The following is a 19439-nucleotide window of genomic DNA, read 5'->3' on the forward strand; positions in this document are numbered from 1 at the left end:
ACCAGGGTTTTGATTCCTGTTTCCATGGAGATTTATTATGCATTTTTTATTTTGTTATTGACTTTGTATTCAGTTCATTTGTAATGAGGCTTTGTTAAATTTTTGTTATGTTTTACTTTACAATATTTTAAGGGTATACGCGATTTCTATTCTCAACTATATTATCACCCGAAGCAAACGCTATGAACACCATGCTATTTTAGAACTTCTGTTATCAACACCTTTTCAAGAAGCTGATGATGCTTACTGCTATATAATTTACAATTTATGTTTCCAAATATAACACTAATAATAAAAAAAAAACATTCGCTTTCCCTCTTGTCACAAGCAGTCCCATGATTAACTAATAATAGATGTTTAAATATAAAATTATTGGTCACTTTCTATGAATGATATTTTCACTCGATTTATCTTTGACATATATATGTTTGAATTTCTTTGTGTCTTGTTTCGATTTCTTTACTTACAAATTTCTTATTAACACTAGTACTTCACAACTGACCGATACTTTATAAATGACCTTTACCTCATGTACATGTAGATCTTCTATTAATTTTAACATTTTTAGCACTCAAATTACATAATGCACTGTATAGTTGGTGATATTCATGGTTGTTTTTAGTTTCGTTATATTGGCGGTCATCAACGATGGCGCTGAAATTTAATACACAGCAAATATCAACACAATGAATTATAATCTCCGTGAATACACTATACAGTTGTAGTATTTCTAATGACAAATTAGTGTCATGTAGCAAGATATAGATTATTGTTTTAATTATGATACCAACATAGTCAATTCCGTCTTTGCGTATTGCAGAGTTATCTTCTCTTGGGAGCAGGTATTGATTGTAACGTCATTGGTTTGTGTGAGAAAATTACGTCGTTTTCTCAAAAATTGATGACGTTACTCTCACAAACAAGTGACGTAACAATCAATACCTGCTCCCAAGAGAAGATAACTCTGCAATACGCAAAGACGGAATAGATAATGTTTAATGATACACAGTAATGTAGTTCTTTCCTAAGTTTTAACTTTTGCAGCAGTCGATTTAGTTCATATTCTATTTTTTCCAAGATCCGTTTAACCCTTTCACCATTGTACACCATAACGGACTCATCCAATTACATGTATAGTCGAATTCATTAAAATTACATAGGGTTGAAAGGGTTATAGTTGCGTAGCAAAATGATCTTTTTTGCAATACAAATCAGTTCATTTATTTAGTTTATATTCTATTTTTACCAAGATCCGTTTAAACCTTTCACCATTGTACACAATAACGGACTCATCCAATTCCATGTATGGTCGAGTTCATTAAAATTTCATAGGGTTGAAAGGGTTATAGTTGTGTAGCAAAATGAACTTTTTTGCAATACCAATCAGTTCATTTATTTAGTTTATATTATATTTTAACCAAGATCCGTTTAACCCTTTCACCATTTTACACCATAACGGACTCACTCAATTCCATGTATGGTCGAGTTCATTAAAATGACATAGGGTTGAAAGGGTTATAGTTGTGTAGGAAAATGATCTTTTGTTTGCAATACCAATCAGTACATTTATTTATGCTGATGATAAACAATGTAGATAAGCACCTCTTAAACTCTTGCAGCGATCGATTATATAATACATTAGTATGTCGCTGACCTACGAAATAACCATACAGATATACTGTTAACATTTAATCGTTATTTTCTTTATTAAAATTGCTTGGTGTGAAAAATTCCAAAACTATGTAAGATAATTTTCAATTGGGCATTGATGCTTGCTGATCTTTTGCTAAGTTTTGTGGATTTCCTATAAAAGAAAAAAAACATAAGTACGCTGCCTTTCTAGGAATACAATATATTATGATATATTGAAAAATTACATTAATGTTGCAATATTGCTATATGAAAATTGCTTGCAAAACAACCCCTAGGTTAAACGCAATTTAATTACCTCACGAAAACAATCACATATATGTAAGTTAGCTAAAGTATTTTGTAAAACCTACAGTAACAGAAATTACCATATAGATGCTTTAATCTTCTGATTGTGGTTAATATTTAAATATTTTTGAAAATATCGTGATAAGAATATGTTTGATCTCATGATCTTATAACCACGGATAATAATTTGTGAACCGCTTTGAGACGACCTACGAGCTAGGTTGTAATAAAGCGGTATATAAAAACCTCGAATTAGTATTATCATTATTATGAAGCTAACCAGATTTGGTAAACGTAGCATTTTTTAACTTATCGATAAATTTTGACAAATATGTACATTGTCCTAAATATAAATCTTAATATTGCATATTTCTTTTGTAGGTTATGGGTGTAAACGATAGCAGACCTGCAAACGGTGTGGGAAGAACAGGTTTTCTCCATTTAAGGGGAGAAACACAGACAATTTTCGACGAATTCACTGAAACGTGGGAAACAAGATTATGATAGCAAGTGTTTGAATTAACAAATTATTAGTTAAATGTCGATTGCATCCAGTAGCTTGTGAATGAACCTGCCAAATATGTGATATCACAAATTTCGAGGACATAACGTGATATAATCTTCCTTTGTTGAAAATGGAGGGATTGAACAGTTTACTGTTGATCAGCTAAAACGAGGAAGACAACTCTACTGATAGTTTGCTGTATCTACATGCAAGAAAGCAGTGTCTTAAGTCAAAATATTTAACTAAGAATATGATATCTAGCGCCATCGTCCATCCATCTTATTTCATCAACGAAAATCATGTTTTGGCAGATGCCTCAATGTTTTGAAGGAACCACCTGTTTCGGGTTCTATTAACATGATTATGCATAGACATTGGTTCCATTTACATATGCATGTGCAGAATGAAAGATGCAAATGTTGCATGGCCTACTGGATTATGTATGCAGATACAGGTCAAAAGTTACTGAAGTTTTGTTTTCTTAATTGCATGTGTGACCTTGTTAGAATTATGAAAGATCAAATACCTGTATTTATACGGAGAGGTATCGATGTATATATGAGTGTAAAAGTTGTTGCTAAGGTTGAATGCGCGAGAACGTTTGGTCTTGATTGTGCGGCCAGTATAGTTACTAACTAGCATTACCTCGTTGTAAAAAGTGCAGTAGAACCTTTATTTCTAGGAAAATCTAGATAAATGGGCTTCTCAAGATGCACGCTTATCTGTTCACTAATGTTAGTTATTTTACCTCGAATTCGAAGTATTATTCCGTTTCTAAGAGTTTGTGAAAAGGAATAGTGAAGAGTTCTTCGAGTTCCTAATAACACATTTTGTCAAGACGTACATTTTGTCCAGCTTCTGGTTTAGCAGCAGTTCAACCCACTACATTTCAAATTTCGCTGAAGATTGAGTATTCTTCATTGATAAACTACGATGCACATCTAAAACAGTCATATTCGGCTTCAATCTGGAATACGATTTTTGCTTTTTTGATTTAGCAGTTTTGTTGAAGCGTTTTGTTATGTTTTAGATCTTTTTTTACTGCACCTATGTTTTCGGTAATGGTTTTTACATTCAGTAATAGATAGGTTGGAATATCGAGCATTTAATCTTATAGAGAATGAAGTGCGCAACTATGCGGCGGAACAGTTTTAGTATTGAAACCTGCCATTGATATTATCTATGCAATAGTGCCTCTTACTGTTATTTGCATTCCAGATATTGACAGAATGTTCAAATGTAAATAAATTATATATATATATCACATGAATTACAGTATTGTAAAGTAAAATATCGATATTGTTTATTTTTCGTGCCAGCTCATGCAATGACATATTATGACTTCAAAAATGATATTGAAATGACGTCTTAGACTTCCAGTTATGTTATGAAGTCACAATGGAGAAAAACATCAAAGAGCAAAGTTGGCAGAATTTCAGATTTCTTTGTAAAGAATAATTTGGCAATATTTGCGAAAGATATTTGATCGGTTGATATGAATGGATCTTCAACTCGTTTCTGTACCAGAGTTTTATAAATATCGTTAATTGGAAACGCATGTAATATCCTATATACGTTCTATAAATATAGCAATAAATTGTACATTTCATTGTATATTTGTATAGTTTTTATATATTTTGTGTAAAATTTATCCATCGTCAGTTTTTTCAATGCAATTTACTATATTTCTGATAATCTGTTTTAAATTCCAATGTCTGACAATGTCTAGTTTCCATTAATCTATCAAATGATAAAAATAGTTATGTAGCTAATGACTGTGTCTCCTATCCATAATACTACTGTTGTTGATTTTTGTTAATTTTTGGTTGAAAATGTCAATTTTGAAAAGAGAAATATTACTTAAAATAAAACTTTGGTGATAATATATGCAGGTATGAACTTGTCATGTCTGCCCTCCGCCTTCAAAGATGGCAGTTTGAAGTCGCTGTTATGCCCTGAATACGATATCTTCGATGTATAATACTGGGGTATTACTGATGTAAAAGCATTCCTCTTGATATTAATTAACCAGATATTTCAAGGCTTCGCGTGATTACATTTACATAAAAAGGAGTTTTTTGGTTAAAGTACTGACAAATTTATTACAAGTTACAGCCAAATAAGGAGAACGCAGGTTTATCCAAAGATATCATTATGCTTACACATATGTATATAATATTCCTCAATATGTCATGAATATTCATTATGTCTCATAAATATTCATTGTGTCTCATAAATATTCATTGTGTCTCATTTATATTTATAATGTCTCATTAATATTCATTGTGTCTCAGAAACTGCCTTATATAAAGCAAGCATTACATTGTGAAATAACTAAACATTTTTATTTTTATAACAAGTCCTGTCTCATTCAACTGGGATTAAAAGTGCTTAGTTTACTTATCATTTCCATTTATCAATCATAAATAATTTTCCTACAACTGAAATTATTTCTTAACCGTTCTTGTTATTTTTGAAAATATATTAGAAATGTTGTTGAATATTAAACAAAATGAAATTGTGAAAATGTGTAATATAAAACGTCTGGGATGAATTATTTATATCAATTTTAATGATTTTGTTTTTCTCCTGCACTCTAATGAACAATCTCTATCCAGAGTTGTCATTCCTTAAGTAAGTGTAAAGAACGACAACTTTGGGTTGGTTTTATCTAATAACGTGTTGAAAAAATGAATAGCATTCTTCTACATATGATATTCCGTCTTTGATAATATGCAACTTTGTATGACGGACACGAGCAAAGCATGTTGGAATATGAATGTCACAAAATTAAAACTTACTAAGAGAATCTGTCTCCACTAATAAATCAAAATAATTCAATTCAATAATTTATAAAAGAGTCGCTAGGAAAATTTACATATCAATCCGTGTGTATAGCAATTTACAAGGATAATTAATGTATGCCGTTTTAGTATTAGCAATGATCAAAACATATTTTTGTTTGATATATCTATTCCATATACAAAAGATAGCTTGAATATATAATTATTTACATTCTCTGATCACAAGATGATATCTGGATCACCGGTTATTTAAATATTCTATGCTCAGCATAAATAAAAAATATTAATATTATGATATTTTTTCTTAGAATGTATGGGAAAAAAATTGACCAAATGAATTTAATGATAATGATTATGTCAGGGACCATTGTTAACGATATCTTCAAGATGAAATTCCTGACTTTAACGGGAATCTCTTGAGATTATCATGAGACAATCACAAATTCAGCCCATACATTGTGTTATCCAGACAGCCGAAATGACAACATAAGAATTATCTTTCATTCATGTGCGGTTAATATATTCATATCTCGTTAAATATGCGTCCAAAATAATGTGTACATATTTGATTTCTAAAAGAACAATGTGGTTTACTTAGTGTCTCGTATAGTCTGCTTATGTAATAAAAGTCATATTCCGTAATTCGTCCATGATTCTAAGAAACTGTATGCAAATTTTAAAACATGTATTATTTTCAAAATAGTAACTGTTATTTGTGTATCTAATCAAAATACTGTGAAAATAGTTATTTTGGTGGACTCAAATTTTAGCACATTATGGAATTTGAACAGATTACCGTATTGGTGAATTGTTGCACTAACAATATGCAATAAGAAAATATATACAGAACCTTTAATTATCGCAGTCATAATTTAGCTCAATATTTAGAACTATTTAGAAACGCCAAAATTAGACTACCGCTAAAATATGTAAATTTACAGTATGTAATATTTATAAAATTTTCTATCATGCAGGACAATGCATGTCTAGATAACTAGCTGTCCAAAACCTATCTAATAACAAAGCTGATCTTTATTTGGATAATTTGTGTTTCAAATTGTTATATATTGCGGCATATAATTGACCTTAAAATCATTACATCGCATTTTTGGTAAGATGGTAAATAGAAACAATTTGATTGAATCTGGCTTTGATGTTTATTTCAGGTCGTTATAAGAAATCCTTTCTTTGCGTTATTTAATACTAATATGTACATAGTCGTTGCGTTGTTAAAAAATATTACATTAATTATAATAGCAGCAATCTCGGTTATTATTATGAATTAATGGTTATTGACTATTCATATCCACCTCAAAGCATTATATTACTAGTATAATATGCTTTTTAAGCTTAGAAGAGACTTTGCTTGGCATCGATTCTTTCGAACATTTTGTTTTTAATGTTTATCTTAGTAGATGTAATGTTTATCGATAAACTGGAATTCGCTCTTTGAGTCTTAACCGAATATCAAAAACAACTGTGTCACCGACATGTGATAATGAGCACTATTAAGTCTTTATATTCAACTTAATACGATTATGTCTGTTATTAATATCACATATTATTTCATTTCATTTGAATATTTGAAAAAAAAACCCTGCTTTATCAAGTAATTAAATGCCACAAAATCATCACATTCCTATGTTATTTGATATAACTGCAATTGATAATGTTTGAAAAGTATTCCAAGTATGTGTATATATGTATCAGTATGTGTTAAATAAGAGAGGGTTTCTTAGAAAGTTATGATATATATATAATGTTTGTATATTAATTTTGAAAGTTTGTATCATATATATTTATACATACCGCATATCACTTGTCTAAGACTTGTACGATATTCACAAACCAAATAATAAATCCTTGATTTATACGATATATGCTTGTTGATGTTGTTAATGTTATGTCCATATTTATATTGGCATTTAGAAAGGAAATCATGTCTAGGTTGTGTTTCAACAAATGATATGATACCTTCCGTACATTAGGCAGATTATGTACCTTTCAAATTTGTCATTAATTTATTTTCAATGAAAATGCAAATTTATAACAATTCGTAAGATACGTTTTAGTTTAAACCGTATGTTATTCATATCAATTAACATATACGATTATAAGACATTTGTTCGCGGTGATTGGGAAACAAGCACTAACGTACTTATACATTACCTTTCTCATATGTTTTAAAGATTTTGTTTTCGTGCAACACTCTTTAGATAAGGACATATTTCTAGCCCGAGTTTCCTCTGGCCCTGACACCAGACTTAGACATTTTGACATGTATCTGTCAAAATGTCTCAAGTCTGATGTCAGGGCCAGAGGAAACTCGGGATAATATAGTTCATAATCAGCTGGCATACTTACTTAAAACGAGCCATGACATAATATAATGGTAAATGAAGGTATCGATTTCACGGCAGAAAAAGAAAAGAACTTGTATAGCTTAGACTTGGATTAGAAGCTGCTTCTACGTTTACGGTAGAGTACCAGTTAAAGTGCAAATAACCATACGTTAGATATGTTTTATATATTATTTTTTGCTGTTGTGAAACTCTTTTAATAAGGACATGGTAAGCTGGCATACTTACTTAAAAAGGAGACATGATATAACATACTGGTAAGTGCAGGTACCGATTTCCATGCAGAAAAAGAAAGAACCTGTAGCTAAGGCTTGAATTTAAAGCTGCTTCTACATTTAAAATAGAGTACCAACGGATAGAAAATATATATAAGTATTATAGGCACTTATAATATATAAATATATATTAACCATTTTAAATTATTTTCTTAAAATATAATCCGTATAAAACATAACACATCTTGCGATGCACATAGGATAAATACAGGTGTTGGGAATCACAGTATTTAGAAACAGAATTAAGAAACGAAAAAGTAAGAACAGATATTCCAGTTGTAAATCTAGAGACCAATTCACATTCCATCTACACATTACTAACGTAACTATCAAGGAAATGTAAATGCATAGTATCAACATGATAGATGAAGCTCTGTAAAGGGATGTAACTGCAAGCCAAGATAACTCATTTTATGCAGGAAAAAACAGCTGGGAATTGGAACACTTCACAGTTATTAGTAGAACAGTTGTACCCATTGCCTTAATTGTATTTTCACGAACAAAAATATTAATAATGTGATGTGTTATGCATAGATCTGTTGATAACATGTCTGTTGCCAAGTTATGAAAGGTATCAGAAAACACCGACAAAATACGCTAATATATTAATGTTTCTCGGAATGAAGATTTTGTGAACAATTAATTCTGTACTAAAAGTCTCAGATTTAAAACGTTCGTGTGCAATCTGTAGATCTGGCTCTAGGGTAATGAAACGATCTTAAGTCTAAAACTGTCTTAAGTTCTGACTTATCAATAAACAGTGACATCATTTGTGACTGACTAAGCAAATACTTGAGTCTAAGATTATTTCATGACCCCGAGGACTGGTCTTCAGAGCTTGATTGACTTAAGTGAACTAAACGCAAAGTTTTAATCTACATATAAAGATATTTTGTGAAGACAAGTAAGGCTATTAATTTATCAAAACAGATATGAAATGATTTATTTGGGAAAAAGAAAACCCAATTGTATGGCAACAATTTCACAAACTAAAACTAACTTTACTACAATGTATAATTATCAAATCAAGTTTATTCCCCTGAGAAAACCGGTGTAGCATGGTATTGTGAAGCATGGTGAAATGAACCGCGGTTCATATTACCATTATGGTAATTTGAACCGCCCCATGGTGAATTTAAGGGTTCCAATGATTCCATTCTGACAACTTTTTTCCATTCTTTTTCTTTAAGTTTACTTCAATTTGATGTATTCTATCTGAAATGACAAAAAATTAGGTCAGGGTAGAGAAAATCAGGGTGGGGCAGGGGCCCTTCACTTTACCAAAATGGTGAAATGAAGGGGTTTAGCAAAAACAAAATCTATTTAACTTTTTTAAACCAAATTCATTAGGATTACATCAGTTTGATGTCCTGAATATGAAAATCACAAAAATTATGTCTGGGGTAGAGAAATTTAGGGTGGGGCAGGGGCCCTTCACTTTATCATAATAGAAAATGAAGGGGTTTAGCAATTTGTTTTGACATTTTTAAACCAAATCTTGTTTAGATTAAAACAGATTTGGTTTAAAAAAGTCAAATAGAAAAAAAAGCTAACACACTTCATTTTACCATAATGGCAAAGTGAAGGGCCACTGCCCCACCCTTATTTTCTCTACCCCAGACTTAATTTCTGTGATTATCATATTCAGGGCATCAAACTGTTGTAATCTTAACAAGATTTGGTTTAAATAAGTAAAAAAAAAATGCTAAAACCCTTCATTTCACCTTTATGGTAAAGTGAAGGGACCTGCCCAACCCTTGTTTTCTCTACCATAGACTTCTTTTTTTTCATATTCAGGAAATCAATTTAATCTAAACCAGATTTGGTTGAAAAAAGTCAAATAGAAAAAGAAATGCTAAAACCCTTCATTTCACCATTATGGTAAAGTGAAGCGCCCCTGCCCCACCCTATTTTTTTTTACCCCTGACATATTTTTTTGTCATTTCAGATAGAATACATCAAGTTGAAGTAAACTTAAATAATAAGAATGGAAAAAAGTTGTCAGAATAGAAATCGTTGGAACCCTTCATTTCACCATGGGGCGGTTCATATTACCATAATGGTAATATGAACCGCGGTTCATTTCACCATGGCCTTCATATTACCATACTACACCGGGAAGGTATCAAGCACTTGCGGAATATCAACGACTCTGCAGTAATCTGACATTCCTGGAGGAGGAATAAAAGGATGACCTGGTAGAGTGACAGAAAAACAGGATAATAAGTATGCTACCAGATCTAGAGCGTTAATACAGAAAACAACAAGAAACGGGATAAAAGGGTGGCCTGGTAGATAGACAGAAATGCAGGATAGTTAGTATATCCTACCAGAGCGTTAATACAGAAAACAACAAGAAAATACCGAAGTGTTAAAAAGACTATAGATCCAACCCCAAACCGCTAAATCTATGGCAAAGAGGTAAGGAAGTATTACATGGAGACCCCTGAAAAAAGCAAGGATAAGAAGAGCTGGGTCCGTATTCATGAAACTGTTCTTATGCGCAGTTTGAGCACATAATCCATGCTTGAGCATGAGAACGGTTTCATGATTACGGATCCAGGTGTTCCGGAAGGGAATACCATAAAAAAGCAGCACGCATAACCATGATAACAAATGAAGAAAAGAATATGTGTGGTAGGTGACACGTAACGGAATATGCATTGATATTCCAATGAAACGGTAAGTAATCATATCATTATGAAAAAATGAGGGTTTCACAATGACATATTATTTTCAACGTAATAATACTTGTATTTCTTTACCAAAACTTTTAGACTGGACAGTGAAGTTTTAACTCTCGAATATTTCTATATTTCGAGCTGTTGAGAGGTTAAGAGTCTCCATATAGCAATACATTAGTAGAGAGTTGGTAAGAAAGGTGGTCAAAGCAATTACGTCAGCGAGTTCCATGATACTTGTGACAGTGTTTTAGGAAATGTTCATTTGTTTCGATGGCAGCAAGGCAAGAACAGATAGGATTGTCGACAAAATGTATCTATTATCGTTATTGTAATAGGAAGGAATGGCAACAACATTTTTGTTTAAATAGTTCTTAAGTTTAAAGATTTTTAATGTTTCTTGCAATTGATTCCATATTAAAGTTCTAGCATGGAGAAACGACTTTAATATGCAGTTGGTGTACAGCGTATAAGTCGAACGTTGTTTGGGTTTCTTGTTCTGTGGTCGTGAATGTCACCAAGATAACATATGGAGAAGGTTGTGCAGAAAGCTCACTCGAGAATGAATGGAAACCGTTTAATTTCTCATAACTATCTTAATTTATTTCTGATGTCCAAGGTGTTATGTGCAATTTGGAGTCCTTTCAAAAGAAACGTCTATGGATATATGTTTAAATGACTAATGATGCGACGGAGTTCTTCAATCTTTAATCTGCGAACACAAGCATGGTTTACTAGTAGCAGATCTGTTGTAGACATATTATGTATTGCTAGAGTGGTGAAATAACGTCTTGAACTTGTTGTGAATCATGGGAACAATAGATTTTCCAAATATAACCATATCGTGCTATTCTTTTTTTCATATTGTTTTCGGATATTCCACCATATGGCTTTTCTATGTTAAATTTATTTCTGATGTCAAAGGCATCAAGTGCAAATTGGAGACCTTTAAAAGCAGTTCTTGTGGATATATATTTTTTAATGTCTAATGATGCGACAGAGTTCTTTAATCTGTGTACACGGGCATCGTTATTAGTAGTTAGTATGTTGTAAATATATACTATATATTGCTTGAGTGGTGAAATAACGTCTTGAACTTTTTTTGAATCATGGGAACAATATATTTACCAAAAATATCCATATAGTGCTATTCTTTTTTTTTAATCTTATTTCCGTAGTTTGACCTTTAATATTTGATCTAGTCAGGGAGTTTAAGGTAACCCAATTCCAATCATTATATCATAAATAGACAATATTTACAAATTCTATAGACAATAATTATTTCTGTTCCAGTATATCTGCACGGAAAATACAAGTGAGCACCCCTGATCATTATATCACCAACACTTTGATTCTCTCCAAGCTGACAAAACACAAGGATGTCCAAAGGAGCCGTTTGAGCTGGACTGGGCTTGTTTTAAGGTTGTCATCATGATCCCACTGGGACAGATGCTATTTCTTTGTGTGATAGGAAGGTCAATATTTTTTGCTTGTGCTGTACTTTGTTACAATGTCAATAGCCCGGTTCCTGCTATGAGGACGTGACATGATTTGACCTAGATTTACATGGTGGGCATCATCGCTAAAGCATTGGACGCTTACCCTGCCGGAACACCTGGCCCCGTATTCATGAAACCGTTTTCATGCTCAAATATGAATTTTGTGATCAAGCCTAATTTCTTGTCCTGTTTTGTTAATAAATTAATAATAGAATCAATGACTTGGAATGAAGAGACTAAAAGCCAAATACTATTTTAAGTGTTTACGTTTGACATGATTTAAATGAGTTACAAGTTGATTTGAGTACAAAATCAATGCTTGAGCATGAGAACGGTTCCATGAATACTGGCCCAGGTCTCACTCTCCTCGTACTTTGACAACTGTCTCCAAACAAATCCTTCCTTTGTTCACTTTTAACTTTGGTTGTATGATGATGAGTTAGAATTATGGTTTTATTGATATTGGCGTGTTCTCTTGTAGTTTTCTTCAAGATTTGGCTGAGGAATATAGTTTGTCTAACATTTCAAAAGCTCATCTAGATCTGCTTGTCTCTTCGGACAGTTTGCGTCTGGAGGTCCTTCATGAACCACTACGTTTAACCCGAATTACTGGTAAGTAGCATGAATGGGTAAAGGGCTGTAAAACGTGTTTAAATGGATGAGCTCGACTCACTTTTAAGGTCATAGAGGTCAAATGTATTAAAACCTTTAAACGACTTCTTATGATTTACCAAGAGGCCTATTTGGCCTGTAACATGCTTGAATGAATGGCTATTATGCATTTTCGTTTTTTTTCTCTTCAAATCAGTGAACTTAGTGTACTTTTAAGGTTTGAGGAGACGCATGTTAAATCTTAAAACCTTCTTGTGTTCAATTGTCACTTATTCTAAATAAATCTGATCTTGACATACTTTTAATGTCAGACATGCGTGATACATATAAGACAATTGATGACATAAGATTCATGCCTTAAGGTCATGAATGAATTTTAGATTGACTCCAAATTTTACAATTGAAAATGTTTCAGTTCTTTGTATAAATTGAAATTTCACACGTATGTATATATTCATGTGGTCAATATGAATGTTTAGATACAAGTGAATACACTGAATTAGTGATCTTGTGTTGAGGTGTACTCATGGTAAAAACTGAAGACACCGATATAGTCTTTTTCTCAATTTTATTTGGTCACTGTACATTTTTGTACATATTTCTCTATATACACATAATTGATTAAATAAGGATCTTATCTTTACAAAGAAAGATACCAACAAGACTTCAGCAGTAACCATTGAAGCCCTGTCACTCAACAAAATGGTTTGTGAATTCCCGGCCCCAGACAATCTTTTGAACTTTCTCTTAAGATCATTACGACATTCACTTCTAGACCAAACACATGAAGTTAACAAAACTTGTAACAATGATTCTACTGACATGAGATTTTCATTCAATGTATATCATTTAGATGATGTCCTTCATATTTAAATCGTTTTTTTCCACAATGAAATCCAAAGTTGAAGATCTTTGCTTTAAATTGAATCATTCAAATTAAATACTTTACATTGAGACATTGGCTATAAAGACCTTGGTAACGATCAAGTCATTATTAACCCTTTCAACACTGTAAAGCATAATGGACTCACCCAGATCAATTTATGGTAGAGTTTATAAAAGTTACATAGGGGTGAAAGGGTTTAGATCATGAAGACCTAAGATTTGATGAAGATCTTGTTCTTAAAATGTTCTTAATTCCTGTGACATCTGTTTTACAACGAAATCTTCAAATCAAGACTGCAGCCTTAAATCAAGACCTCTGTCTCAAATCAAAATTTCACATTTTATATCCAAGAAATACATTCTGACATAAGATCATGACTAAATAGTAGACAGATCAGGATAAAAACCCGTCAGCTGATATTCTGATACATTATGAAAATACAATGAAGGGCGAGGAGATTCAGCTATTTTTTTTAATAACAGATCTTGCAGAAAATGTTGGTAGAGTAATCACTGTTAAGTTGCAAACTATTTGCATTTGCTCATGATTGTTTGAAGTTCGAAAAAACACTCAAGTTTAGTTTAAATTCTTTAAAATAAGGACTTCAAGAAAAGAAATTCTCTGAAAAGCTGTATTTGAGCACTAATATATAAACAGAGGTTCAAATACAATTTCAGAATCTTAAAAAAAAAAAAAAAAAAAAAATAAAAAAAAAAAAAATTTTTTAANGACTTTTTAATAATTTCTATCTTTCTATGATAAATAATGTGTATGGATAATCGTCAAATTATTCAATGTTTCATACACTCATCATTTCTCATGAACACGGACGGAGCCATTGACCACACTTTTCCCCTCCTTCACCATCCAATGAGAAAAGTTCAAAAACTTAAATTACCTCCCATTTAAGTTCATTTGAAGAAATAGTCAAAAAAATATTTAAAATATTTTATTAAACTTATTATAAGTAAGAATTTAGGAACATTTTCTAGCATTAAATATAAGTGAAACCACAGACTTAAATAACCATCTAATTCCGTGGTGAAACCTAGAGAATAAGTTTTAGTGTTGTGTAATATTCTTAGAGAAACCACTAAAATCATTATCAAATATATTACGGAGGTGATTCTCAAAAAAACAATAGACTTAAAGATCAACAAAAACCAATGAATAATAATATACTTGGGCTAGCACTGAAAACAAACGACTTGGTATGGACGAGGTAATAACTTAGAAAGGGGAGAAAATCCCAACTAAAATATGGAAAATGATATCTGATTTCTGTGGAATGTAACAGTTTTCCCCTCTCAATTATTTCCAGAAAATGAATTCCTGAAATAGTTCACTAGCAACCATTTCATAAATAACTGAATGAATATTTCTTAAGATTTACTTTTTCTTTATAACTTTTATCATCTTTTTTTTCTCCAAAAGTAAAAGTCAACCCACCTCGCATGCCGTCTCATCGGATAGATATTAAATGCATAATACTTCCTTTTCCTAATATATTATTCAGTTATTGTTGTTGACAGATTTGAAAAATTCTTACTGAAATAACAAAACAAACATTTGCTTCCTTGAAAAATTCACATATATTCATTTCTTTAAAAATAATTTATAACTGACAGTGATGTGAAATATTTAGCATTTCTTGTTCCTCTTTAGATAAAATCAGCTTGATTTCATCAAGAGCAAACCATTTCCTTATCATAAACAGTATCTCCCTTCCAATTTTAAATATTTGTCTTTATAATCAGCAGGTGGGTTGCACCTGTTGATAAACTTCCTTTCTTAGAAGGTAGAACAACAAAAGTTCGAGTGAATCACAGATAATTTGTTCATATGACAATCACGGGCATCCCAGTCCTATCGTCGGCTCTGATCCCACGCATCTTCATCGAATGGATCGACCTGACGGGCTGTGTATGCTGATTTGAAATCGGGTCCGAGCATGTCAAGGTCACCTGTATCACGTATGACGCCCTGATGGAAAAAATTCAGACACAACATTTAGTATAACAATTCACACATTAAAAATGAACTTCATGTTCAGGAGGAAATGCTTAACTATATAACCTTTATTATACAACAAATATAAAACAACTTTTCTAACTTATATTAATCACTCTTGTTGGCCCAGATGGAATCCGTGCAGAGGTTCTTAATGTGGGAGGAAACTGGAGTACCCAGAGAAAACCCACTGAGTCGTGCAAGTGACCCTATACCTTTTCACGTCTAATCGGGGAATCGAACCACGGCTGCCTAGGTGAAAGGCAGGGGCGTTATTCACTTGCCACCCAACCATCCAATGAAATACTTAATTTAAATATCCAATAAATTTGATGTTTTTTTCAGAGCGAACCATTTTGGAATTTTTTTAAAGTTTAAGTTGACGCCATAACCATATCAAACTATACCATATCCTCTTATAAGCCCAGGGGCCAACACATTATCTCTGACTCAAGCAGGAGGTGGGCTTATTACAGGAAAATGAACGAACATTCAAACTTCAATGGATATAGCTGGTCTTATTACCAGACATGGGCTTATTATTTGATTAATATAGCATTATTTTCTACATTAAAAATTCTACATAAGTGTTACAATTGAAGTGTTTCCCTTCACATAAATGTATAGGTAGCTAAATTTGAATGTGTATTTCGGACAAGTCCAAGTTTGTACACATACTTTGGGTAGGTATCCTAGCAACCTCATGGCGTGCTCGCGTAATAACTTCTGTCTTTCCTCCTCGACTATCTGTCTCTTGAATTGTTCCATCCTCTCCTCTTCGCGACGTTCCATGACCTCCCTCTCGCGATCGGCAGCAAACTGGAAACGTCTGTCGTCGATAAGTTGATCGACGGCACGTTTGTGTTCTTGCTGTTTCATGCGGCGCTTCGCGGCGTTCATCTGTTCTATGCGGTCGTCCTCCGCGAATTTGGCCAGCATCTGTTACAGAAAGGACAGATTTAATACAAGCATAGAACAGTTACATGATGTACAAGAAAATTTGTATAATTTATACCCCACCCCCACAACCACTACAGGTTTCCTCGCTCCCGACTCATTGGATAAACCTGTTAGGGAGTTGGTAGACGGTGGGCAACACCTTGGATCCCTCAGATCAACCATGTCCTACTGTCTGTGGACATTTTATTTCTTTTAAATTATTATATTTTCAAAATTTTATGACATAAACAAGGGACATTTAAACAGCCTTATAAAAATCATCACATAAATTTCTGCTTTGTAACACAGCACCCATTGTGCATTGCTTGGAACCAAATAATTCTATATGACATTTTTGTCCTACCTGTTTTCTGAATTCCTCTTCCTCTTCCTCCTGGGCTGCCTTCCTGAGGTTCTTGAAGTGCATTTGTTGAGCATGTGTCTGTTGTAATTCAATCTTCTGTCGTATCCTTGCTTCTATATCACTCTGAAAAAAGTAAGAAAAACAGACTGTTCAGTTTTTGAAGTCATCTTTTTTTTTATTCCCGACTCAGAATACCCCGGAATGAACCTATTCACAAATAAACATTTATGAAATGTGTGACCTGAAAAATTGCAAATAATGTGATTTTTAGTGTTTTTTTCAGGAAATTCTTGAAGTCTTGTTCCATCAAAACATCTTTGTATTATATCACTCATTTCATCTGCCACCTCACTTTTTAATACCGCCACTTTTTTCAGCATCCCATTTTCTTTCATTTATAAACCACTTTAATACTGCAGTGTATTTCAACATTCCCCACAAGGATCCCTGTCCCCCTGCACTGTGATTTTTTTCCTACACAGTGTTCTCTCCTTAACTTCCGCTTGGATATATAACTATATTATTAACTGTACTACAGTTTTGCCAAGACACTTCCGTTGATATCTCAATGGGTTAGAGCGTAGTAAATCAATCTAAAGTTCCTAGGTTCGAATCCTGGGTTAGCCCCGCTGAGATTTTACACCGAGAACACTATTGTTGAATATATTTTATTCATGTCATCTTTCAAATTGTTTCTCATAAATGTCACACAAGGGATGGTTTTCTTTTCAGAAATGATTTATCAAAGCTCTAGTAATGCCGAAAAATTGTTTTTCCAATATTTAGTTCCAGTTTTTGGCAGTGGTACGAGGATCCTTAACCCTTTCACCCCTAGGTAACTTTAGTAGACTCTTCCACGCATTGATATGCCATCATATGGAGGGGTCCATTATGGTCTACAGTGGTAAAAGGATTAAAGGCTTTATTTTGCATACAATATTTTAATACCGCCAATATATTTCAACCACCCTTTTTCTGAACACTAAACTTGATATACTGTCAAACCCCTTTATAAGGCCAAACATTTTGCTGGACGAACAGGGATGAACAATTCCACAAGCCTACACCTTGGGCTAGTAGATTTATGTAAACATCGCTGAAATATTTCCAATCTGAAAGCAAATATAGGTGAGCTAGTAGAATTCATGAAAACACCCTGAAAAACTGTTGCAGAATGAAAAGGTTTCATTATTAACCCTTTCACCCCCCCCGTAACTTTAGTAGACTCTTCCATGCATTAACAGGGATACTTCCATTATGGTCTAGGGTGGTGATTAATACCTGAAAAAAACACATGTAGAATATCTACTCCCATAACATGAGAGACCGCTGATCGGCCTTTTTTCAATCGGATATGATTTTGCCGACTGCGACCTCTCATTTCCGAAGCACTAATTCTTTGATGCAGTTTCCGCCCGAAATCCGGGCGGAACAAAATTGGCTTGAAAAACTCAATTAAGTGGTTAACAGTTCATGACAACAATGTCTACTCACAGTTTATAAAATATAGATCTCATATGTATGTCACAGACACAAATATATATTATATTACGGAATAGAACACTCAAAATACATGTCCATGTCGTTGTAGCACATCTTTGATCTACATTTAAAACATGGCTTCTGGATGAATACAAAATAGCAGGGGGGATTTCAAACGGAACGAAATGATACAGAGTTTGTTTGTATTCCGCTTGTGAAACATTACATGTAATCCATTTTTGTACAAACCGGAAAAATCATGGCAAATGTTGTCTGCTTCACTTCGAATGAGGAAAAACTCATTATTTATGTCTTTGACACAAAATATCTCATATAATCATGGATTTATGGAAAAGAAATATTTATTGGACCCTTTTGACCCTTTAAATGTATGTAAACACGATATCCTCTTTCTTAATCTGAACTTTGAAAATGTGATAGTCAGCATCGGGAAAATCAGCTATGGGCAGTTAGAGGTTACGTGGCGCCTGTCAAAAGTTTTTTGCCGTGTAAAACCTCTAACATTGTTGGAGTAGTAGAATATCATGCCTGATATTACATACCTTCTCTTTCATTCTCTCCTACTTTTCCTGATATTACATACCTTCTCTTTAACTCTTTCCTTCTTTTCCTGATATTACATACCTTCTCTTTTACTCTTTCCCTCTCCTCCTGTTCTTCCAGGTAGAGTTCCATACGGACACGCTCCATCTCCTCCCTCTCGGCATCCTGTCTGGAAATCTCCTCTGCCAACTGGAAAATCACAAAATGATATTCAGTATCTTAAGGTCTTGTCAAAATTATTGACATTTTTTAAACTTTTTTTGAATAATTCACCAAAAAAATATCAAAATTGATAATGCAAAAAGGACAAAACCAATCACGGTCAAATCGGTCAGTTTTCCTCTAACAGTTAATTTATCAGTTTCAAATGAAAGGCAATGCTTTTAATAAAACTTTTACATATTTATGAATTTCAATACAATTCCATTGATTTTGGTCAATACATTTTATTTAAATGAGGCAAAAAACTCTTGAACTTTTGAAAGTGATGAAATTCCCCTGCCCCCCCCCCCCCCCCCCC

The 19439-nt window shown here is 33.0% G+C and overlaps 2 protein-coding genes across 4 annotated transcripts in view; one reads left to right on the top strand and one right to left on the bottom strand.

The window, feature by feature from the left end:
* Positions 1-7125, top strand: part of LOC110462601 (uncharacterized threonine-rich GPI-anchored glycoprotein PJ4664.02-like) — a 74141-nt gene extending 67016 nt beyond the window's left edge. For 2 of the 3 annotated variants that reach the window (XM_021516621.1, XM_021516623.1), the window contains one exon: positions 2320-7125. In XM_021516621.1, the coding sequence (XP_021372296.1) occupies positions 2320-2442 (123 nt within the window). In that variant the 3' untranslated portion in view covers positions 2443-7125. The remainder of the gene's footprint in view (positions 1-2319) is intronic. The other variant, XM_021516622.1, reaches the window with a different exon arrangement.
* Positions 7126-15216: 8091 nt separating this feature from the next.
* Positions 15217-19439, bottom strand: part of LOC110462606 (meiosis-specific nuclear structural protein 1-like) — a 12515-nt gene continuing 8292 nt past the window's right edge. The window contains exons 7-10 of the mRNA XM_021516633.1: positions 19001-19108; positions 16874-16996; positions 16249-16509; positions 15217-15543 (exon numbers count right to left, since the gene is read on the bottom strand). Of these exons, the coding sequence (XP_021372308.1) occupies positions 15427-15543; positions 16249-16509; positions 16874-16996; positions 19001-19108 (609 nt within the window). The 3' untranslated portion in view covers positions 15217-15426. The remainder of the gene's footprint in view (positions 15544-16248; positions 16510-16873; positions 16997-19000; positions 19109-19439) is intronic.

This window comes from Mizuhopecten yessoensis, unplaced genomic scaffold, assembly GCF_002113885.1.
Source record: "Mizuhopecten yessoensis strain PY_sf001 unplaced genomic scaffold, ASM211388v2 scaffold10811, whole genome shotgun sequence".
NCBI lineage: Eukaryota > Metazoa > Mollusca > Bivalvia > Pectinida > Pectinidae > Mizuhopecten > Mizuhopecten yessoensis.